At 41.1% G+C, this 25,711-nt stretch overlaps 1 protein-coding gene across 1 annotated transcript in view; it reads left to right on the top strand.

The window, feature by feature from the left end:
- The window catches only part of Ret (protein kinase receptor Ret oncogene), a 114,626-nt gene that overhangs the window by 83,465 nt on the left and 5,450 nt on the right, over window positions 1-25,711 (top strand). The window contains exons 2-7 of the mRNA XM_073966222.1: window positions 5,322-6,118; window positions 19,267-19,432; window positions 19,499-19,596; window positions 19,663-20,051; window positions 23,185-24,520; window positions 24,580-24,720. Of these exons, the coding sequence (XP_073822323.1) occupies window positions 5,322-6,118; window positions 19,267-19,432; window positions 19,499-19,596; window positions 19,663-20,051; window positions 23,185-24,520; window positions 24,580-24,720 (2,927 nt within the window). The remainder of the gene's footprint in view (window positions 1-5,321; window positions 6,119-19,266; window positions 19,433-19,498; window positions 19,597-19,662; window positions 20,052-23,184; window positions 24,521-24,579; window positions 24,721-25,711) is intronic.

Genomic DNA, 25,711 nt, shown 5'->3' with positions numbered 1-25,711 from the left:
GTACGTCATAATTGTAAAATGTATTCGCAGAAAATATGGAAGTACCACTTGTTGTTGCCGTAGCATTCCCCTGCAATAATGTTTTAAGAATGACACACACTTACTGGAAGGCAACTTGACGGAACATTAGGAAGGCAAAAGGGGAATAAAGACTTTTAAAACAAATGGGGTAGTATTATATAAATTGGATTAGTGTTACTGTTTCAAATCTCAAATTCAATTCTTGACTATGCGGAAAATGGCTAAAACTATATTCAGCGACAAATTTTTCACATTTATAAATGAACTAAAATAAATTTGCGATATTATATAACCTCAGGCAAAAATAATTCCTTACCCTGCGTTTACATATGACAGGACAGTTCAGTTCATGTATTGATTGTCAAAAAACCCCAACTTGTCCGTGTGACGTAGGCTTCCAGACAACTGCAAAAACAGTTGTAAAATTATGAATAAAAATCGTCGATTTATTTTTGTGTTCCGTTCACTTATTTTGCTTTTGTTCATGTTCTTTTGTTTTCAACGCATCTGAATTATCGTATCACTTCTTTTTCACAAAAATGTCAAAAATTTGTTAACCCGACTGTCTGTGAAAATATGATGGACAGCTGGAAGACAACCGACAAATGTATGTATGTGTTAGTAAATCAGAGTTGTATTTGAAGACAAACTGTCTGGTGTAAACGCCTAGTTAAATAGAGTGCCCGAAATAAAGATAGGTTCACATGCAAATTACTATTTTTCCATAATTCAGATGACTTTTATTGGAATTTATAATTTTGTGTTATGATGTTGGGTACTACCCATGATCTCAATATATGATTTTTTGGTTTTGCTACACAATAAAAATAGTAACATTTAAAAAAAAATTCTTATTTTTGGTTCAGGGCAATTTGACCTTTGACCTCGATTTATTTAAAAATCCCTCCGAAGATTTTTTTGTTATTTTTTTTTTTTGAAAAAAAAAAAAAGTGAAAATTGTTCTTTAAATCCGCAAAAACTTTCCAGGTGTAAGCACTATTCATTGAAAGTTAGTTAATACTGTGGTGATCGAAAATTATCGATTCCTCCACCTATAGATCCCTGAATACTTACTGCTGTTTTGTATTCCACAGCTGTTAATACTCCACAGCTGTTTAGAATTATGTTAACATGTTTATTTATAAGGACATAAATGGAAAGAGAATATGATGATATGCCGTTACAATTTGTATAAAAAGATCAACATTTCCAAAATAAAGATCACTCAAGTTTTACAAGCCGACTTATTGGCTATCTAAAAACTCTTCTTTTATTTAAGTATTTCTAAGTGCTCAAATTAAAAATCTTGCTTTGGCATTATTTAGTGCCAACTTTGGTTCAGGGCAATTTGACCTTTGACCTCGATTTATTTAAAAGTCCCTCCGACGATTCTGAGAATACTTCTCAAGACAGCAGAGACGTAAGGAAGCCAAACTAATCCGTATACCAGTCACAGAGAAACCGAAGCAACGTGACCATAAACTTGGTCTTATCGCTGTTTACTGTCAGACTCACTTTGGTACATATTTTTTCATGTCCGCCTTGCACTCAGAAGGTTTGCGCTTCTAACTCTGACCAGAAATACATACATGCGTATGTATATTCTTTGAACTGATAACGCCTCGACTACATTCTACTTACAATGAGGTCAGATATGCTAACTTTGTGGTTAGACTTGGTCTTCCTAGTACATATTCAATTATGGAATTCATGTCACTTCTCTTCATTTTATTTGACATTATTGCATTCATTCATACAACAACAATAACAAATGCAATACATAGTTTAACTTGCATTCCAAATAACTAACTCCTCTCGGAGCATACATGGCCCATTAAAAACATAATAGAGTGTCATTTATGGTGGAAATGGTGGTACATCTATGTCGTGAAGTTATTTCCTACTCCATTAAAAACTTCAGGCGTTTGACAAAAAGTGGAACACATGCCATAATATAGAAAGATGAAAAAATAAGATGACATTCTTGCATGGAATAACCGTCAACTCGGCGCCAAAACATATTTGTGGGTGGTGGTGATGGGTTACTCCATTTATAACAATGGATGCACATTTCCTTTTTAAATTTCCTGTATGAATGAGTCAGAAATTGTATTGTATTGGGAAACTTGAGTTAATTTTTATTGTTTGAAGAAAGTATTTTTCTTACTTTTTTTGCCTAATTAAGGCGAAGTTCATTTTATAGTGATGTTTGAATTAATTCTCTTTCGAGTTGAGCTGTTATGACCTAAGAGGTACATTGACAAATTAGAAATTGACCGAAGTCCCATTATCCATTATGCTACGTTTCACGGGTTGTTGAGTTCGATAATCAGACATATTAGAATGTTATTTTAGTGGGTGGCTGTACTCCAAGTTATAAACCCAACATTAGCATCAGCCCACTCTTGGAATGTCATAACCGCCTGGTCTTGGGGAACTTTAATGCGAATCATGACATGTGGCAATCGTTCCTCGGAAACGACCAGAGGGGTACAGCGCTGGCTGAGCACATTGACAGCTCTAAGTTTTGCTCGGTTAATGGGGTCGCCCCTACCAGAATTAAAGGGAGTGTCACATCGTGTCACTTGGTCTGGCAAATGACGCCACCTGGCAAACCGTCATTTCCATTGGATCCATTAGGAGACCACCCGATTTCATCACCTCTGAACGCCGCACATCCGTCAATCATGGGAACGCTGATTGGCCGAGTTTCCGAGAATTCAGTAATCACCGCTTCTGAGAATTGCCCAACCCTTCCGATGTTCGGGTAGCGGAAAGGACGTTCCGAGACATCATCACTGCCGCAGCCGCTTGTTATATACCTGCTGGCCAAATACCCGAAGTGATACCAAATTTCCTAGCAGAGGCGATGGGATTATCAAAAACGCGTCATGAGCTTCATTGTGCCAACTCCATTGACCCCCAGAGTCAGGGAGCTGACACTGGAAGTTAACAGGAACAAGTGGTTAAATCATCTGAAGAGTTGCAACATTGTAGCCGGTATAAAGACAGAATGAAGATAGGACCTCAATCACGTTTGGCGAAGTTACACTGGCTGATCCGAAAAGGTGTGCAAGTTATTTTAATCGACAATTTGTCGAGCACCCTGGAAAAAAGATACAATGTTGCAATACATCCCTTCCTGTCGAGCAGGAACCACCACAATTCACAATGGATGATGTTTCGAAAGTCATCAGGACAATGCTGAAGTATGATCGAGTATCTCACCAAAGTACTCAACATGTCGCTAGCCACCCACATCGTTTCCGAAGTCTGAAAAATGAGCAGTATGGTCCCGCTAATGAAGCCAGGCAAGGATGCCAGTAAAGGTGAATCGCACAGACCGATTTCGCTTTTGTCGCTCTCCTCCCCAGCATCTCATCCGTCAGCAGCGCAGCACGCCATCTCCACACATATTAGTCTTAGGACTCAACCAGAGATAGCCGTGCGATTGGATAGTGTTGGAGGGACTCAACTTATCAGAAGCCTTTGATACTGTAGAGCACTCCACACTCTTTAAAGTCATTGAGCAGGCTATCCTCCAGTCAAGTCTGAAACGTAGATAATCAATCAATGATATGAGTGGACGCCAATCGTATGTGAAATTCATGAACAAAAAGTCTGTGCATTGAAACAGTGAGTTCCCCAAGACGATGTGGTATCTCCGAAATTGTTTAATCTCTACCTCTCCTATATTCCACCCCCCTATAGACGGCATTGTGATCGTAACATATCGGGATGATTGAATGCTGATGTCATTAGTGAAAGGCTGAACTTCTTTTTGATTGATTTGATTTTAATTTTCCACGCGAGGAATATGCAAATATCCGTCTTTAAATCTACGGCCACTCTGTTTACCACATGAACTGCAGAGGTGAGCACTGAATAGAATGTCATGGTCAATGGTAGCAGAATTCCCACCACGAACTACCCCAATATTCCTGGGCCAGATTCGACAGCATGTCCACGTCGTCCACACACGCCACAGCTATCTACGACAAACTGAGATGTAGGAACAAGATCCTCAAGTCCCTATTCGGCAGAACTTGAGATGCAGACAAAGAAAATCTGTTCACCACATATAACGCTATCGGGCGTATGCTATGCGCTGCCAATGTGGTCCGCGAATTTAAGTGGAACGCGATGGAAAATATTCAAACCTGTCAGAATGCCGACCTGAGAACTGCAACAGGGTGCCTCTTCATGTCTGCAGTGGACCATCTGACCATGAGGAGACAAAGATCCTTCGAGATCCTTCATCATATAGTGTCTGGAATGATCTTCATGATCTAGAGGTCCAATGTTACAAGAGAGAACCCCCAGCAGGTTAAAATAATATTCATACAAATGTATCTGCGACTCCATTAACAACTATCGTGTGAATGCGGCCCTCGGAGAACATCCTATCTATCGCAGCTAAGGAGCTTCAGCTGGCACGACAAACCAGATTAGTTTTAGCTCTACTACACTCGGGATGGTGCAGCCGTCTAAATTCCTATAGTGCAAGGATTGTGGCACCGTGCAAAACATCTGCCCAACATGCGGCACAAGCCATCGAGACACACTGCAAATTTTCAAGTACCCTCCAAAACTACTCAACTAAACCCGGTATCTTTGTGGTTACAACTCTGGGCCTAAAGCAAGATTAAGCAAAAAAAAGCTAACTTAGAAACATATCATATATTTTACAAGAACAACCAGATGGTTCTGGCCCTTTTGCCTCTGAGGGCCGCCTCGGTTGTCTTATGAAATGTTTTCGCTCATGAAGTCGATCTATTGGGGGTCAGGACATCCTAATTCAAATTTTGCTGGTGCGAGAAGGTTTAGATTCTGGGATTTATCCCTTTCCCATAGAGGAACATGTCCTAACAGGCTAACAGCTACTTGTTTTTGTGGATGATTTTGTGCGTCCCTGGAGCCAGACTCTCTCTTCGTTAACATTCTCAAAGGAGAGGGAGTCTGGCTCAACGGAGTTCCTGGATTTGCTGTTTTTATTTTCTTGGCCGGGCTACCAATTTTACCTTACGATAAGTTTGTTGTCGGTCTGGAGAGAGATTCGCTCAATTTGAAGAATTCTCTTGGGTATATTACTTGGGTTCCTTATAAATTCAAACTTAAAACCAATCTCCCTAAAATCCTTCTCCGTTATCATATTAGGATCCTTATTCGATCCTTAGAGATAATTAAAGTAATAATTGCCTAAAATAGTTTTTTTTTCTCATAGAAGGCATTTTAAATTTCACCTTGAACCTCCACTATTAAAACTTCTTTCTCCCTCTTTCTTCTCTGTTTCCTTTCAGCATTTGATGTCTACTTTCCGATGACGGCGATTGAATTAAATATGCCTTTCAATGAAAAATCCCAAAGTATATTTTCCAAAATTCCCATTGGACAATTTCAAGTTCTCTCGACAACAGAAAACATACCTGCCATGGATTATAACTACAGCATGGAAGCCAATGATCTGCTGCGTATCAATGAAACAAGTGGAGAAGTTTTTCTACGCGATGATTATAAAGCACCAAAGGAATCGAATAAATTCATCATAAAAGCTAATAAAAATCATCGTAACTATTTCTATAAACCCACCACGAATACCCTGTCTGAAATGTCTATAGAACTGCATCCTCTAACGGAAGAGGCCTATTGTGAAGATATAGAAAATATTTGTTTTTGGTCATCGGCAAATTACATCATAATGGAAGATTTATCATCACCGAATACGGCGGTGGATAATGACAGATCCGCATTTAAACCCATACTTGTGGGTTCTCTTAATCCCAGAGGTGCCAAATATCTTTGTCCCTATATGGATTTGAAATATCAGCTGTTAAATGCTTCAAATTTATTTCAATTACGTAATAATCTCTTAATTACTCGACAACCGTTGGACTTCGAATCGTTGGATGTGGCCCAGCAGACAAATCTTTCTGTGGACATTAATTGTTTGGTTAAAATCAATGCCAATCGAACGGAACAATTTCGTAAGCTGATAAATCTGCAGGTTATCGATCGTAATGATAATGGACCGGTGTTGTTGAATTCATCATCGTCGACGGTGTTCAATTTTCACATGGATAGTGCTTACTTTAATGCGGTAAGTAAATGGTAAAGTGATTGGATAAAAAAAATTCCGCACAAAAAGTTTTTATTATAAAGTGATTCGTCAAAAAAAATCTGCACAAAACTTCTAAAGTTTTTATTTTTCAGAACTTTTGACCATTTTTGAATTCACTATAAGCAGATATTTAACTGAAAACAAGGCACAGAGGGACACACGACATAACCGAAATGACATAAACGTTGGTTTCTCACTAATTTTATCGTCATATTATTGCATATACATACATATATCGCTTTATATTATACTATTACGGAATTAGGTTTAACTAACTAATCTCCGTGTAGACGTTGTTTTATTCCCCAGTACGATTTGTACCAAATAAAACAGGGTTCGTTTTAGACTACGTTTCTACAATGCTTTATTTACTTTATTACACTTATTTGGAACCGACTTTAATTACTAAGCACACAGCTTGTCTCTAGTTAGCACGCAGCTATTCTTTAACCGATCTGTCCAGTTAAGCGATTAAAACACAACTAACTCGCCGTTGCGGCTTTCACCTGTATTTACATCAAAATCGCCTCGTTCAAGAATCCTCTAGAACACGTCTGGCAACACCTCGAATCTGTGCAGCGAACACACAGACGCAAATTCGCACTAATGTCTGGTTTACATTCGGCATCGTTTCGTGTTTTCGAAGGCGTTTCGTGATTTCGCGCGGAATCATGCAAAATTTATCATGATTTCCCATACAAAAATGAAATCATCTCATTTCGTGATTTCAGCGAAATCAACATCGAAATCACAGTACACATGATATACAACCCTGTGTTTGCCTAAAAAAGTACCAAAAGTTGCAACACTTTTCACGTATCACAATAAACAAGGTAGATGGTCAATTGCTGCAACAAAAAATTTTAGTATCAAAATTTGTAAACAATGTGAATAAAATATTAAATTACTTTCCTTAAATGCTATTTTTCATTGTGTTCCCGTACTTTTTTAATGGTAATTTTAGAAAAATGAGCTAATTGTCAAAAATGTATTAAAAATTCCGGGAACGGAAAAATGACGGAAATTGCAAAAACTCCAGCATAAATGTCAAAATCAACGCATCACCAATCATATCATGATCATGCTTGCTGCTAGTTTCTACTAGGCCAAAATTGTATGGCAGAAATCAGGAGAAGAACACAACTGTTATCGATCAAAATTTATTATGATGCTTCAACGATAAAATCATTTTTTATTTTTCCATTTGTTGGAACCATACACAATTAATACGACATATAGATAATTTTACGATAATTTTCGAAATAAAGTTGTAAAGTTCTATATTGTCGTATATGTTTGATGACTAATACAATTTACAATAACTTGTTTTGGAAATTCATGTTCGATCAGCTGCGCATATGCATCTACCTTGATCATTGTGATATGTTTGAAATCAACAAAAAATAAGTGTAAACACCGGGGTGTATTTCAGGATTTCGTGAAATCCAGTGGATTTTGGAGCGCAAGTGTAAACTTGGCATAATGGGTACTTTACACTATATGTATTTTACATATGGGGGAGACACCATTTTATATACAACATTTATACGCAAAGTGACAACCCATATGTAAAATACATATCGTGTAAAGTACCCATAAGCGAACAACCAGACTCACATACATGGGCGAAGATCAATACAAGTGGACAAGCACACTAATGACGTAATTACAACAACAAACAAATGCAAGAAATAAAGAAGTAGCAAACTAAACGATAAGTACATGATTATGGCAAAACGAACAAAAGTACATGGTAGTTGTTGTTGCTTAAATAAAGTAACTGAGTAATAAAAAACTTTACGTTACAATTAAAATTTTTAAATTAACGGAAATTAAACTAAATTTACTTAAACCTATCAGTTACATTCATAACAATACATAACATTGTTTCATATATCATACAAATTAAAAGTGGTTTATGCGTGGTTTTTCAATATTCAAAGGGAATAAAAGTTATTTTAGTCATTGACATGCAAAAAGCCATTCATTCGTGCAATAGGAAATAATTTTTTGAAAAAATCATTTCATAGTATTTTTTCAAAACAAAAATCAAAGTGGTTTGTGCGGAACCTGCTTTTATAATAAAATAGATCGAATGTTATTTTAGGCATTAATAGGCAAACAGGAAATCATTTTTGAGAAAAAATGTCAAAAAGTCATAACCCTATTGTATATATCACATATTATGTTGGTGAACACGACTATTATATTAACAGGATTATCGATTTATAGGCCATTTAGATATGACCTCATTAACCGGTTTTAGCGCATTATCAGGATTTATTTGCTAAATCTGGCGATAATCTACCAGCTTTCCCATGCAAAAATAAATCCTCGAGTGCATTTGTTTTAAATCCAGCATAAATCCTCGTATACAACTCTGTTTTTTGCAACATGTTGCTTGAAAATACAAAAATTTGCAAGCTGGCACAAGCAACAAGGTGGATGCATCGGTGAATTGCAACAACAAAAATAATTTAAAATGTCAAAATTTGTAAACAAGGCGAAAAGTTAAATTAATTGCTTTGATATACAAAGGTGATTTTAATCAACCAAGACTAATATTTACGATGTCTAAACGATAAAATAATTCATTATTTGCTCATCAGTTATCATTAGTTGCATAATGTGCTAACAATTTCAATATTAAACAATACATTTGTAATTTGCCGTATATTTTTTGTGACGAATTCAATTTACAACAACTTCTTTTGAAGTTTCAAATTCGATCAAAGGGGCTGACGCATCTACCTTGGTAATTGTGCTATAAACAAAAATCAGATGACTGCCATTTAAATCCTCCAAAGGTATATCTAAATGCAATGAGATTTGTACAGGATTTATTAAATCCAATTGAGGATGTATGGCTAGTCCAAATGAGCTTTTAAAAAATGCTGAAATGTCGCGACAGGTAGTTTTCCAATGGTCAAAATCTGCACGTAATTCAGCCTTGCTGTATCTCAATAGATGACGTTTGTCTAATGTTATGGTCCATTTAGATATGACTTCATTAGCCGGATTTAGCACATTATCAGGTTTTATTTGCTAAATCCAGCCAAAATCTACCAGAATTCTCATACAAAAATAAATACTCGTATTGAGTGGATTTATTTTAAATCTGGCATAAATCCTCGTATACAACTCTGCTTTTTGCAACATGTTGCTAGAAAATACAAAAAGCTGCAAACTGGCACAAGAAACAAGGTAGATGCATCGGTGAGTTGCTACATTAAAAATAATTTAAAATGCAAAAATTTGTAAACAAGGCGGAAAAATTAAATTTGTTTTGATGTACAAAGTTGATTTTAATCAACCAAGACTAATATTTACGATGTCTAAACGATTAAATAATTCGTATATTTATTTTAGATGGGCAAACTGCGATAGAATAACTCTTTGTTTGCTCTTTAGTTAGCATTAGTAGCATAATGTGCTAAAATTTTCAATAGTAAACAATAAATTTTTGATTTGCCGTGTGGTTTTTGAGACGAATTCAATTTGCAACAACTTCTTTTGACGTTTCAAATTCGATCAGATGGGCTGATGCATCAACCTTGGTATCTGTGCTATGAACAAAAATCAGCTGACTGCCATTTAAATCCTCCAAATTGTATATCTAAATGCAATGAGATTTGTACTGGGTTTATTAAATTCAGTCGAGGATTTATGGCTAGTCTAATACTATGTTTACATTTACGAAATCCACTCGATTTCAACTGTCAATTCCTTTGCGTATACGTCAAATTAAAACTCATCTGAAATCGATTGGATTTCATTTGACGTTTGAGCAATGAAATTGACAGTTGAAATCGAGTGGATTCGTAAATGTAAACATGGTATAAATGAGCAATTATGGCGGATTAATAGGTGTGTCTTTTTACTTACTAAATGTTGCTGAAACATTTTTTCAGCAACTTTTCCTTTACACAACTGTCAAAATTTGCAACATTAGTAATAATTATTACAAATTATCACGTAAAAAGACACAGGTAATATTACATAGAGGTTCGTCAGCTGCAATAGATGGGGGATGTACTCTGAGGACCGCATCCACAACAATCGTGTTGTTTATGGCATCTGTGACTGCATCTATGGAAATGATATTCAAACCTGTTTGATAGGCTTGCTGATCTAGGTGTTCTCTCTTATTACGTTGGGCCTCTTACTATCTCTGGATCTGGAGGCCCTATCAGCAATATGGTGATTGGGATAGCTCTCATGTTAACACCCATGCAAGTACCTTAACGAAAGCATGCCATTGTTTTGCTGTGCAGAAAGAATTTTGGTCTCCTCATGTAGATGGTCCACTGAAGACATGAGGAGGAAGGCACCCTGTTGCAGTTCTCATGGCGGCATTCCGACAGGTTTTAATATTTTTCCATAGCGTTGCACTTATATTTGCGAACCATACTGGCGACTCATAGCTTATCACAGACCGACCTATTACATTACATTTGCTCAACAAGGTTTCTTTATCTGCACCCCAAGTGCTGCCGTCATCTTTACTTGCCTAGCGGCACTACGCTGATCATTTTCTAAACTTCGGGCATGATGTGGTCGACTAGCTACAGGTTGTGAACTTTGGTGAGATACTCAACTCCCGGTTCATCAAGCTGTTACAGCATTACAAAAGAGATTCCGTCAAAGCTCAACGCTTTGAACAATTTAGCGGTCCTAATGTTTGTTGTTGTAACAGTGGTTATTATTATGTTTGTATGTTCTTTCTTCTGTTAAATCTGGCTCTGGGTCTATCTCCAGTTCCAGGAAAGTGGCTGCTTCGATGGAATGTAACCACTGATCCACTGGAGTTAGATGAGTAGGTTTGGCTGGGCAGTTGAAAAGGTGTTTACTGTCGTGCGGGCCCATGCCGCATACTGGACAGATGCCTTGCAAGGCGCGGTCGATTTCCGCCCAATAAGAATTTAGGCGACTGCAATATCCCGAGCGTAGTTGAGCCAAAACTACTCTGGTTTGTCGTGGCAGATGACGCTCCTCAGCTGCGATAGATGGGGGATGTACTCCGAAAACTTTATTCACACTATATTTGCTTATGGCCGTCGCAACTGCATCCGTGTGAATACAATTCAAACCTGTTTAATAGGGTTGCTGATCTAGGGGTTTTCTCTTATTACTCCCTCTGGATCACATGCCTGGGTTGGGAGGTCCTATCAGCAATATGGTGATTGGGATGGCTCTCACGGTAACACCCAAGCAAGTACTGCAACGAAAGCATCTCATTGTGTTGATTTACTGAAAGAAGCTTTGCCTCCTCATGTAGATGATGCACTGAAGACTTGAGTAGGCACCCTGTTGCGGTTCTCAGTGCGGCATTCTGGCAAGTTTGAATCTTTTTCCAATTCGTATCACGTAATCTCGGGGACCACACTGGCGCCGCATAGCTTACCACAGACCGATCTATCGCGTTATATATGGTCAACAAGGTTTCTTTATCTGCCCCCCCGAAGTGCTGACGGCTAGGGACCTGAGGAACTTGTTCCTACTTTTCAGTTTGTCGCAGATAGATGTGGCGTGCGCGCACGACTTGAAAGTAGTGTCGAATGTGACTCCTAAAAATTTGGGGCAGTTTGTGGTCATAATTCTGCTACCGTCGACCACGACATTCAATTCTCTTCCAAACTGCGCTGTCCATGTGGTGAACAGAGTGGCTGTAGATTTTGTGTCGGAAATCTGCATAGTCCTCGCGTGGAAAACTGGTGGTAATAACGGCTAAATAGGAGTTCAGTCTCTCACAGATGTCATCAGGAAAGATACCTGACGCCAAGATCGTGCAATCATCCGCATATATTACGATCTCGATGTCGCCTGGAGGGGCCGGAATACAGGAGAGGTAGAGGTTAAACAGTTCCGGAGATATAACCCCACCTTGGGGAACTGACTGTTTCATGTCGGGTTTGTACTTCTTGTTCCTGAATTCCACGTACGACTGGCATCCACACATATAGTTGACTATCCCACGTTTCAAAGACTTTTGGTAAGTCCCGGTCCACACTAGCGTGAATTTCATTAAAAAATTTCATGAAATTAGGTGTTCTTAAATCGAATTCCCCACTACAGCAATTTTATGATTTTACTCTACTATGGACGTCGATCCAGAAACGCATAATTTCATATTAAAATTTCAATGCAATTACTGTAGTGTGGCCCGGGACTAAGACAAGTGCCACCATCACTGTTCTATCACACGGCGGTCTCTGGTTGAGTCCTTGACAAATATATGTGGAGTTGGCGTGCAGCCCTGTTGTCGTGCTGTGCTGCTTACGGAATCCATGCTGATGATCAGCACCTAATGGTTGTAAATTGTGGTGGTACCTCCTCGGTAGAAAGAGATCTAATGCGACGTGGTCTCTTCTCTCCATCCTGTTACTCTCGGGATGCTCGACAAATAACTTACGTACCGCTTTGGATCAGTCAGCGTAACGTCCCCTAACGTGACTGAGATCCTGTTTTTCTTTTTCCCAGGGTTCCGGAGTGACTTTAATTTGGCCTACAATTTACTTATTTCGGCTCCAATGTTACAACTCTTCAGACCACTTGTTCCGCTCATGCTCACCGACCAACCTGTTAACTTCCAGTATCAGTTCCCTGACTCTGGGGTCACTGGAATTTGCTCGACAAAGCTCATCACACTCATTTACTAGTCCTACGCCCTCTGCTGGAAAATTAGGCCTCAGTTCGGGTATTCGACCGGCAGGTATGTACCGAGCGGCAGCAGAAGTGATGATTTCCCAGAACACCCTTACTACAACTCGAACATTAGAAGGCTTGAACAGTTCTCTGAAGCAGCGATGATGTCCCGCAACATCATTGCTGCTAACCGAACATTAGAAGGGTTGGACAGTTCTCTGAAGCTTTAGCTTTCTCATGATTGATGAAAGGGCGGCGTTCGTAGGTGATAAACTGACGCTTAATTGCAAGTCCCGCAGCAATGCCAGCATTTGAGTCTGGTAGTTTCGGATGTGACAAACCGATCACATCCAAATTGGTCCTGGGTTTCCCCCCGTCCCGGCACTGACCAAAAAATCCCTAGTAAGCAATTCCGGGATATGATGCTCTCTTTCTGAAAGAAAAGTGCTTCTATAGACCCTTTTTAATAGAAAGGGTGCTTCAATAGACCCTTTCTGAAAGAAAAAGTACTTCTGTATACCCTTTTTGAAAGAAAGAGTGCTTCTATGGAAGGAAGGGTGCTATAGACCCTTGCTGAAAGAAAGGGTGCTTCTATAGACCTTTCCTGAAAGAAAGGGTGCTTCTACAGACCCTTCCTGAAAGAAAGGGTGCTTCTATAGACCCTTAATGAAAGAAAGGGTGCTTCTATAGACCCTTCCTGAAAGAAAGGGTGCTTCTATAGACCATTAATGAAAGAAAGGGTGCTTCTATAGACCATTAATGAAAGAAAGGGTGCTTCTATAGACCCTTCCTGAAAGAAAGGGTGCTTCTATAGACCCTTCCTGAAAGAAAGGGTGCTTCTATAGACCCTTCCTGAAAGAAAGGGTGCTTCTATACACCCTTCCTGATAGAAAGGGTTCTTCTATAGACCCTTCCTGAAAGAAAGGGTGCTTCTATAGACCCTTCCTGAAAGAAACGGTGCTTCTATAGACCCTTCCTGAAAGAAAGGGTGCTTCTATAGACCCTCGCTGAAAGAAAGGGTGCTTCTATAGACCCTTCCTGAAAGAAAGGGTGCTTCTATAGACCCTTCCTGAATAAAAGGGTGCTTCTATAGACCCTTCCTGAAAGAAAGGGTGCTTCTATAGACCCTTCCTGAAAGAAAGGGTGCTTCTATAGACCCTTCCTGAAAGAAAGGGTGCTTCTATAGACCCTTCCTGAAAGAAAGGGTGCTTCTATAGACCCTTCCTGAAAGAAAGGGTGCTTCTATAGACCCTTCCTGAAAGAAAGGGTGCTTCTATAGACCCTTCCTGAAAGAAAGGGTGCTTCTATAGACCCTTCCTGAAAGAAAGGGTGCTTCTATAGACCCTTCCTGAAAGAAAGGGTGCTTCTATAGACCCTTCCTGAAAGAAAGGGTGCTTCTATAGACCCTTCCTGAAAGAAAGGGTGCTTCTATAGACCCTTCCTGAAAGAAAGGGTGCTTCTATAGACCCTTCCTGAAAGAAAGGGTGCTTCTATAGACCCTTCCTGAAAGAAAGGGTGCTTCTATAGACCCTTCCTGAAAGAAAGGGTGCTTCTATAGACCCTTCCTGAAAGAAAGGGTGCTTCTATAGACCCTTCCTGAAAGAAAGGGTGCTTCTATAGACCCTTCCTGAAAGAAAGGGTGCTTCTATAGACCCTTCCTGAAAGAAAGGGTGCTTCTATAGACCCTTCCTGAAAGAAAGGGTGCTTCTATAGACCCTTCCTGAAAGAAAGGGTGCTTCTATAGACCCTTCCTGAAAGAAAGGGTGCTTCTATAGACCCTTCCTGAAAGAAAGGGTGCTTCTATAGACCCTTCCTGAAAGAAAGGGTGCTTCTATAGACCCTTCCTGAAAGAAAGGGTGCTTCTATAGACCCTTCCTGAAAGAAAGGGTGCTTCTATAGACCCTTCCTGAAAGAAAGGGTGCTTCTATAGACCCTTCCTGAAAGAAAGGGTGCTTCTATAGACCCTTCCTGAAAGAAAGGGTGCTTCTATAGACCCTTCCTGAAAGAAAGGGTGCTTCTATAGACCCTTCCTGAAAGAAAGGGTGCTTCTATAGACCCTTCCTGAAAGAAAGGGTGCTTCTATAGACCCTTCCTGAAAGAAAGGGTGCTTCTATAGACCCTTCCTGAAAGAAAGGGTGCTTCTATAGACCCTTCCTGAAAGAAAGGGTGCTTCTATAGACCCTTCCTGAAAGAAAGGGTGCTTCTATAGACCCTTCCTGAAAGAAAGGGTGCTTCTATAGACCCTTCCTGAAAGAAAGGGTGCTTCTATAGACCCTTCCTGAAAGAAAGGGTGCTTCTATAGACCCTTCCTGCTTCTATAGACCCTTCCTGAAAGAAAGGGTCCTTCTATGGACCCTTCCTGAAAGAAAGGGTTGTAACGACACGTTTTCCGCTAATAGCGTGGGTATACTCAGGGGGCGGAGTTCGTCACAGAATTTTATATTTGCAGTGACCGAGAGGGAAAAGACGTTTTGTTTTATTTTAATTTCAAATTCACAAGTTCAATCTTTATTTCCAAATTATAAAATGCCAATAATCTATAACCTTAAACCTAGTTTTACCACGATCGGTTTCGGTCGAGAACACCTCCGGTAGCCTCGGTCACCCTCCGCTGGATGGCCAGGTCCTTTCACGGCAATCCGCTCAGACACCACTTTCGAGCTCTTCAGATATGTCGGCACCCGAATACGCTGGCTAAGCGTCAATACAGCTAAGAATATTGGAGACCGTTCGGCCCTCCTCGAAGTTCAAGACTACCAATAGTATAGGGGACCGTTCAGCCCTCCCCGAAGTTCAATACAGATGATTATGTTGGAGACCGTTCGGCCCTCCTTGATGTTCGGTACAAGCAATAGGATGGGAGACCGTTCGGCCCTCCCTGAAGTTCGCACAAGCAATATAGTTGGAGACCGTTTGGCCCTTCCTAAAGTCCGACGCTAGTAATGGTATTGAGAGACCGTTCGGCCCTCCTTGAAGTTCAACACACGTGATATTATTTGAGACCGTTCGGCCCTCTCTAAAGTTCAACGCTAGGGATGCTATCGGAGACCGTTCAGCCCTCCTTGAAGTTAAACGCACGTGATGATATTGGTGACCGTTCGGCCCACCCTAAGTTTCGACGCGAGCAATAGTGTTGGAGACCGTTCGGCCCTCCTTGAAGTTCAACACACGTGATATTATTTGAGACCGTTCGGCCCTCTCTAAAGTTCAACGCTAGGGATGATATCGGAGACCGCTCAGCCCTCCTTAAAGTTAAACGCCCGTGATGATATTGGTGACCGTTCGGCCCACCCTAAGTTTCGACGCGAGCAATAGTATTGGAGACCGTTCGGCCCTCCTCGAAGTTCAACACGAGTTATAATGTAGGAGACCGTTCGGCCCTCCCTGGAGTTTGACACTATTGATTCTATAGGAGACCGTTCGGCCCTCCCTAGAATTCGACACGAGTAGTGATATTGGAGACCGTTCTGCCCTCTATAAAGTTATACACGAGTAATAATGTAAGAGACCGATCGGCCCTCCCTAAAGTTCAATACAGATGATAATCGTGGAGACCGTGCGGCCCTCCATGAAGTTAAACACGAGTAATAATGTAGGAGACCGTTCGGCCCTCCCTAAAGTTTTACACTATTAATTCTATAGGAGACCGTTCGGCCCTCCCTAGAGTTCGAGTTCCTGAAAGAAAGGGTGCTTCTATAGACCCTTCCTGAAAAAAAGGGGTGCTTCTATAGACCCTTCCTGAAAGAAAGGGTGCTTCTATAGACCCTTCCTGAAAGAAAGGGTGCTTCTATAGACCCTTCCTGAAAGAAAGGGTGCTTCTATAGACCCTTCCTGAAAGAAAGGGTGCTTCTATAGACCCTTCCTGAAAGAAAGGGTGCTTCTATAGACCCTTCCTGAAAGAAAGAGTGCTTCTATAGACCCTTCCTGAAAGAAAGGGTGCTTCTATAGACCCTTCCTGAAAGAAAGGGTGCTTCTATAGACCCTTCCTGAAAGAAAGGGTGCTTCTATAGACCCTTCCTGAAAGAAAGGGTGCTTCTATAGACCCTTCCTGAAAGAAAGGGTGCTTCTATAGACCCTTCCTGAAAGAAAGGGTGCTTCTATAGACCCTTCCTGAAAGAAAGGGTGCTTCTATAGACCCTTCCTGCTTCTATAGACCCTTCCTGAAAGAAAGGGTCCTTCTATAGACCCTTCCTGAAAGAAAGGGTCCTTCTATAGACCCTTCCTGAAAGAAAGGGTTGTAACGACACGTTTTCCGCTAATAGCGTGGATATACTCAGGGGGCGGAGTTCGTCACAGAATTTTATATTTGCAGTGACCGAGAGGGAAAAGACGTTTCGTTTTATTTTAATTTCAAATTCACAAGTTCAATCTTTATTTCCAAATTATAAAATTCCAATAATCTATAACCTTAAACCTAGTTTTACCACGATCGGTTTCGGTCGTGAACACCTCCGGTAGCCTCGGTCACCCTCCGCTGGATGGCCAGGTCCTTTCACGGCAATCCGCTCAGACACCACTTTCGAGCTCTTCAGATATGTCGGCACCCGAATACGCTGGCTAAGCGTCAATACAGCTAAGAATATTGGAGACCGTTCGGCCCTCCTCGATGTTCAAGACTACCAATAGTATAGGGGACCGTTCAGCCCTCCCCGAAGTTCAATACAGATGATAATGTTGGAGACCGTTCTGCCCTCCTTGATGTTCGGTACAAGCAATAGGATGGGAGACCGTTCGGCCCTCCCTGAAGTTCGCACAAGCAATATAGTTGGAGACCGTTTGGCCCTTCCTAAAGTCCGACGCTAGTAATGGTATTGGGAGACCGTTCGGCCCTCCTTGAAGTTCAACACACGTGATATTATTTGAGACCGTTCGGCCCTCTCTAAAGTTCAACGCTAGGGATGCTATCGGAGACCGTTCAGCCCTCCTTGAAGTTAAACGCACGTGATGATATTGGTGACCGTTCGGCCCACCCTAAGTTTCGACGCGAGCAATAGTGTTGGAGACCGTTCGGCCCTCCTTGAAGTTCAACACACGTGATATTATTTGAGACCGTTCGGCCCTCTCTAAAGTTCAACGCTAGGGATGATATCGGAGACCGCTCAGCCCTCCTTAAAGTTAAACGCCCGTGATGATATTGGTGACCGTTCGGCCCACCCTAAGTTTCGACGCGAGCAATAGTATTGGAGACCGTTCGGCCCTCCTTGAAGTTCAACACGAGTTATAATGTAGGAGACCGTTCGGCCCTCCCTGGAGTTTGACACTATTGATTCTATAGGAGACCGTTCGGCCCTCCCTAGAATTCGACGCGAGTAGTGATATTGGAGACCGTTCGGCCCTCTATAAAGTTATACACGAGTAATAATGTAAGAGACCGATCGGCCCTCCCTAAAGTTCAATACAGATGATAATCGTGGAGACCGTGCGGCCCTCCATGAAGTTAAACACGAGTAATAATGTAGGAGACCGTTCGGCCCTCCCTAAAGTTTTACACTATTGATTCTATAGGAGACCGTTCGGCCCTCCCTAGAGTTCGAGGCGAGAAGTGATATTGTTTAAAAAAAAACAAATCTCAATTGTAACACACGAATATCCTTGTATGAGTTCTCTGTTCACACTAATTGTGGGGTTACACTTGGGAGGGGTATAGGGAGCACAATGTAAAATTATATAATTCTTAGTACTCACGTTTATAATCGCACAGGAACAACCAAAAAAAACCACTAGTCCTATTTCGCGCTGCCACCAAACGTACGACCGCGTATCACTCTCGATTACTAAATTTTCCCGATCCGCACTCGATCAGCACTCGACATAGACTGACTCCTTTCCCGTGCGCAAGTCTGCTTTAAGCCTCTGTTGTCGCGGCGAATTGGCCGCTTCTCTCTGTAGACCACCCTCTCAGCTACTCAATTCGCCGCCGCTGCACTGACTCTCTCCGACCAACGTCATCGCCGCAACGGTACCTTGTTTACTTCTGTTTATTCCCTATGAGAGTATTTTGATCCCAACGGTACCCCCGCTATGCAACAAAACCATTACAAGTAATTTATACCTTTATTATTGGGAACAAAACACACAATCCTTCGTTCATAGGCAAAACAGACTAACTCAAAATAACAAAAAAATAACAACTTAAACAGCCTTTCTGGCCTTTTGTCATACATTTCTATGTTTGTGTGGGGAAAACGAGATTTACGACTTTCCCCCTCACAGGGTCCTTCTCTAGATAATTTCGGAAAGAAAATGAGTTTCTATAAACAATTTATTAAAGAAAATACAAACACATATACACTGAGGTGGCAACTGCTGGTCAGAACACTGATGTAGTGTGCTTCCGGATCAATGTGGTGTCGAAGAATCTGCCTCCATGGGGTTTTTGTTTTCCACGGGTTTTCTTTGCTTATATTTCTCAAGATAAGCATTTTTAAAATTTAACGTTGGGCGCCACAACCATCTTTATATTCCTTTTTTATTATTTACAGAATGAAAATATCGGTGAGAAAATATTATTTATGGACAAGGATTCGGTGGCAACGAATGTCTATCAAACCTATAAAATCATCAATGATACCCTGGATATTGTGCGGCCAGTTTGTAATGTCTACGAGGGTGAATATCCGAGGAAAAGAAATACCATGATCAGTTGTCGTAAGTTGAACATTTTCAAGAAATTTTAAAGCACCTTATATTGGAACTTTACAAAATTTCTTACAGAGATACGATTTGCCCGCAACGGTGTGGCCAATCAGCCATCCTATTGTTTTGCCCTGCAGGCCAGTGATAAAACTATAGAGGGAACCAGTAAAAATACGGTAAGACAATTTACAAATTCCATTTTTCTGACATGGTGGATGAGATTTTCTCATGATTTTTTCCAGGCCACTGCAAAGATATGCATTAAAACAGATCCTGAACTCATCCTCGAGGCAAATCATCCTCAAGCTTTGCCTTTGCGTACAAGACAAAATCGTAAAATGAATGTGGTGAATACGGATGATAGTGAACTGCTGAATTCGGATAGTTTTAGCCGTACCCTAACACGCAGCATACCAAATTCATATCCAAAAGATGTTTATGTTTATCGTACCGCCCAGCCAATGTATCGTGTCACACAGCCGGCAGATTTCCGCAATCTAATTCGTTTGCCACAGTTGAAATTTACCCTAATCGAAGATCGTAGTCAGGCGTTTGGTATAACCTCGGCAGCTGGTATTATTTATGTCAAGGATATTGTCGCCTTGAAATATGCACCGGAAACGATTTATTTGTAAGTATATACATACCTGAGAACGGCTTTATATTATCGCAACAAAATAGTGTCAGACAAACACGACCCTATCGGCGTTTTTAAGGTTTGCAATTCGGTACCCTAATGTAGTATAAAAGTGTTTCCTTAATTCTTGGTCACCTCAACGAAGTATAGAGTTAGATGTCACGTTCTTGTCACGGCAAAGGAGGGCCATGATCGACCTTTTTCAGGAATTCTTTTTATAACACAACAGCAAACAAACACAAATTCTATTCCCCAGGAACTGTTGACGGATCAGGTTTTGGGCGTTGACGAAGAGCCTAAAAACACATCTTACTCAGATCTTTGGGGCGGGGTTGTCATGAGTCTTGACGAACTGAATCTAAGACTCAGGCGACAAAATGAGAAGCTTAAGACTGATTTGATTAGTATTCTGAAGAAAAGGATTGACATCATCGGCCTCATTGAGAAGACTGACCCAGTCTTTTCGCTTGAGCCTGGCTCTAATGACCCGTAAATGGAATGTATGGGGGTAGCAGTCAGGTGTGGAACTGCCAAGGTGGAGTTACTGAACGTATACATACCGCAGATAAATATCTGTACTCCAGGTTATAGGCCTAACGTTAGCCGGCTTTTGGAAGGTCTTGGGAGACTTGTTCATCACGAGTTGTGGAATTCGATCCTCGGAAACGATAGCGATGATAGCTCTACGTTTTGCACGGTCAATGAGGACGGCCCTACCTGAATTTGCGGAGAGTGTCACAGTTCTCCAGGCATAACCATTGTGTCATCTGGTCTGACAAATGACGTCACCTGGCAACCCGTCGTTTCTCTTGGATCAGCCGACAGCCCGACTTTATCACTTTCATCAATCATGGGAAAGCTAAGTGGCAGAGTTTCAGAGTTCACTAATCAACGTTTCAGAGATCTGCCCAACGCTTTTCATGTTCGGTATCAGAAATGACGTTCCGAGATATATTCCTGCTGATCGAATACCCAAAGTGAGACCAAACTTCCCAGCAGAGGTGAAGGGATTAGCAAACGAGCGTGATGAGTTGCGTCGTGTCAACCCCAGTGTCGGGGAGCTGAGACTGGAAGTTAACAGGTTGGTCGCTGAGCATAAGCGGAACAAGTGGTTAAATCATCTGAAGAGTTGCCATATTGTGGCCGCAATAAGAGAACAGTGGGCAACTGTTAAGCCACTCTCGAACCTTGGAAATAAGGAAGATAGGTGTCGCTTGACTTATTAAAAGCCTATGAGATTGTCAAGCACTCCACGCTGTTTGAGCAGACTACCTTCCGGTCAAGTTTGAAATGTTGGATAATCAATTATATGTGTTTACGCCAGTCATACGTAGAACTCAGAAAAAAAGTTTAAGGTTCGTAGATTGAAACAGGAAGTTCCCCAAAGTGCGTAACATATGCGGATTATTGTACGATCTTGGCGTCAGGTACTTTCCCTGATGTCATTTGTGAATGGTTGAACGCCTATTTTATCACATTTTCCCACGCGAGGAATATGGTAGCAGAATTCCGACCCCCAACCACCGCAAGATTTTAGGGGAATGTGACCCCCAGCATGTTCACAAAATCTACTGCCGCTCTGTTTAACACATGGACGCCAGAGGTGAGAACTGAGTTGAATGTCATGGTCGATTGTAGCAGAATTCCGACCACCAACCACCATAAGATTCTAGGGACAGCATGTTGACGTCGTCAACGACAAGTTAAGATTAGGGACAGTTTCCTCAAGTCCCTAGCCGTGAGAACTTGGGATGCAGATACAGAAACCTTGTTGACCACAGATAATGCGATAGGTCGGTGTGCAAAGCGATGGAAAAATATTAACACATGTTAGTATGCCGCCCTCAGAACTGCAACATGGTACCTCCTCATGTCTTCAGTGGACATAATTCTTCAATGATTCTTCCAGTACAGCTCAGGTAACACCGTGAAAGCCATCCTAATCACCATATGGTGACTAGGAACCACCCACTCAGGTGGGATCTTCATGATCTAGAAATAGAGGTCCAACGCTACAAAGGAGAACACATAGATCAACAAGCCTATCAAGCAGGTATAAGATGCCATAAACAACTATCGTGTGAATGCGGTCCTCGGAGAACATCCCCCATCTATCTCAGCTGAGTAACGTCAACTTCCACGACAAACCAGAGTAGTTTTGGTTCAACTTCGTTTGGGATGGTGCAGGCGTCTAAATTCCTATAGGGCAGGAATCGATGACACCGTGCAAAACATTCTACCCAACAGCATGCGGCACCGACCTGCACGAAACACTGCACCATTTCAATTGTCCTGTCAAACCTAACTACTCAACTAACTCCAGCAGCTTTGAGGTTACAGGTCATCGAAGCAGCCGCATTCCTAGAACTAGATTAAGCAGAAAATCGTATGAATGCGGTCCTCGGAGAACCCCATCTATCACAGCTGAGTAGCATCAGCTACCACGAGAAACCAGAGTATGGTGCAGCCATTAAATTCCTATATGGGAAAAACAATGACACCGTGCAAAACATCTGCCCAGCATGTGGCACAGACCTACACCTCTTCAACTGCTCTTCCAAACCTTCTCAACTAACTTCAACAGCTTTGAGGTTACAGCTCATCGAAGCTGCCGCATTACACCACCACTTTAACGAAATTTTTTGAACTTCTGTACGGAAGGTAAACGAAGGTGATGATCTAAAACCAAAATTATTGGTTGAAGTCTAGTTTTTGTGTTGATTTCTCCCAATAGATGTCGTTCTTCTAATGTCAAGTGGGATAGAAGTTTCAGATCACAACTTGTGGTCTGAATGGAAATCTAGAAAAAAATCTTTAAAAATCCACCATTTCCGATTCGCAAAATTTGGGTATTCTTTTCAATTTTTGTAGGGGAGTTATACGACGGAGAGGATCGATATGACCTAAAACCTGAATTATTGGTTAAAGTCTTAACTAATTTTTGTGTTGAAGTCTTCCAGTAGATGTCGTTCTTCAAATCTCAAGGAGGATAGGAAGAAAATATGAAAAAATCTCCTCCAAATCCACGACTTTTGATCGGCTAGAAATTTGCTACCCTGATGCTAGACTGACTACTCCTTCTCCCCACCCAATTTCTGTATTAATTTTATTCCATACTTCATTTCAGTCTCAATGTAACATGGCACGACATCTATCAACGATCCTTTGTCATCAATATCCACCTGATGGAGGGCCGGCCAAATAATGTAACCTGCGAACACAAGGTAAAGTCCAAAAGTCAAACATGTGCCCAAATCAAATATCGCAAACAGTGTCAGTCGTTTTGTGGCCTTGGCACAAATGGTGGCAGTTGTATATGGCGCGGTACCAACAGTGCCCGCTTCAGTTCGAATTATGCTTCCTGTGTTCCCAATGCTACATTTTGTCCCGACAATGTATGCGACCCCTTGGAAGAGATTAATACATTTGTGTGCCCTCAAGATTGTACCGGAGGTAATAAGATTCTAAGTCCTCTCTCCGTGACGGATAAACGTAAAGGTATTTCCTCGGCTTCGGGCACATGTACCTGTGATGACAATGGCAATTGTGCCTGTACCCCCTTGGATGAAGATGAGCCCAAACCGAAGAAGAAAAAACAACATAAAATAGAAGCTAAAGCTGAAACGAATGCCTACAAAACCGAAACAACCATAATTAACAGCGAAAATCCACCCGCCACCACCACAAATGCCACATTGACGGAAGCCCCCACAGCGGAAGCTGAAAGTCTTATAAATGCCAAAGGTTTTGAATGTAATCAAACTTGTGTCATAATAGCCATAGTGTGTCCCAGTACGCTACTCATACTTATCTTGTGTTTGCTGATCATGCGCCTGGGTAAGCACAAAAAGTCAAGAACCATGAATAGCCTAGGCAATAGAGAAGATATACGCAAATCCCCCATGGATCCCTCCTCCTGCAGTGAAGCACAATGTGGTGGTGGTGCAGTAAATGGCTCTGCTAGTGGTGATGGTTTACCTTTGGTTCAACTGGAAAACAGCTATACATTCCACAGTTCTGTGGTTGATTCAAAATGGGAATTTCCACGAGAAAATCTCGCACTCGACTGCATACTGGGTGAGGGTGAATTTGGTAAAGTAATGAAGGCATATGCCACAGATATTGCCAACATTAAGGGGACTACAACGGTGGCAGTAAAAATGCTTAAGAAAGGTGCCAATTCCGTGGAATATATGGCTTTACTCTCCGAATTCCAACTACTGCAAGAGGTATCCCATCCAAATGTCATAAAACTTTTGGGAGCCTGTACCAAGGGTGATACACCGCTGATTATAATTGAATATTGCAAATTTGGTGCATTGCGTAGCTATTTACGCCTGTGTCGTAAACTTGAATATAGCGGTGCTGAATTTACCGATGGCATGGAACCAATGACTGTGCGCAGCATTCTGTCGTTTGCATGGCAAATTTGCAAAGGAATGTCATATTTGACGGATATTAAGGTGGGTAATAGTTTTTGGCAAATGCATTTTATGGATTTATGTTATTGGGTATTTCTTAGTTGGTCCATCGAGATTTGGCTGCCCGCAATGTCCTCTTGGCTGAAGGTCATATTTGTAAAATTTCCGATTTTGGCTTGACCCGTGATGTTTATGAAGATGATGCCTATTTGAAACGCTCCAGAGAACGTGTACCAGTTAAGGTAAGTCTTGGGAGGCAATGCTGGAACTTATGGAACAAAAAGTTGGGCTTGGTAGTGCTCAACCATAGTTGCAAGTTTTAAAACCTTCAGCGATGTATAACTTGGGTAATGTTAAACAGATTTTAATATAAGATTGATTGGAAACTTGTCACAATGAATCAAGGAAGGTTACGCTAGGTTTTAAGATATATACCTGCCATAGTTCATCACAATTGGTTTTTGCTTCATTGCTTTTTTCTTGAAAGTATATTAAAAAAGGAATAGGAAAGACTGATACTAAAATAAGTGTGTAGAGCAGAGTGAAAGGAGTGTAGAATATCATTTAGAAGAATGGCGAGGGTTCAGCGACCATTCTTGGTATACATATAAAGTAAGAGAATCAATCTTGAGTATTTCCACATATGCATGTGATGGAGAAGCGGGCAAGAATTACGTGATCCAATGAAGAGAGAGTGTCTAGTGCTACTAAGCGTAGGTCAGCGACATAACAGGTGCTCAATAGTTTTCATCTTATCCTCACAGAGACTGCAATAGTCGATATCGGTTGCATTCCACTCTACGGCAATTCTAATATGTAATTTTCTAAGAGAGAGTAGGGCTGAAGTCATTCGACTAGATAAAACTGGCCAGATCCGTTTGATAACACGACATTTAGGTTCGTCAGACCAGACCCGGTCAATATTGTCTAAGATGAACTTATCGAGTATTCCAATGAAGTGAAAAAACTGTGGTTTCACAAAGCCCTCCATCAGTTTTTTTTTTTTTTTTCTTTTGTTAGCTTCGGTTGGGTTGGTGCTTTCATACTGAGGTATAACAGTTCAACCTATCATCGTAGTAGCTTGTTGCTGTTACAGTATGTGTTCCTGCTTTTAATTAGGCTTTGGCTCTATCTCCTGGTCCAGGAATGTGTCTGCTTCGATTGGTTGTAACCACAAATCTACTGGAGTTAATTGAGTAGGTTTGGCGGGGCAGTTGATAATATGCAGTGTGT

This window comes from Musca autumnalis, unplaced genomic scaffold, assembly GCF_047663935.1.
Source record: "Musca autumnalis isolate F117 unplaced genomic scaffold, ASM4766393v1 scaffold_2, whole genome shotgun sequence".
Lineage (NCBI taxonomy): Eukaryota > Metazoa > Arthropoda > Insecta > Diptera > Muscidae > Musca > Musca autumnalis.
The sequence above is the reverse complement of the archived record's forward strand: the minus strand, read 5'-3'. Positions and strand labels throughout refer to the sequence as shown.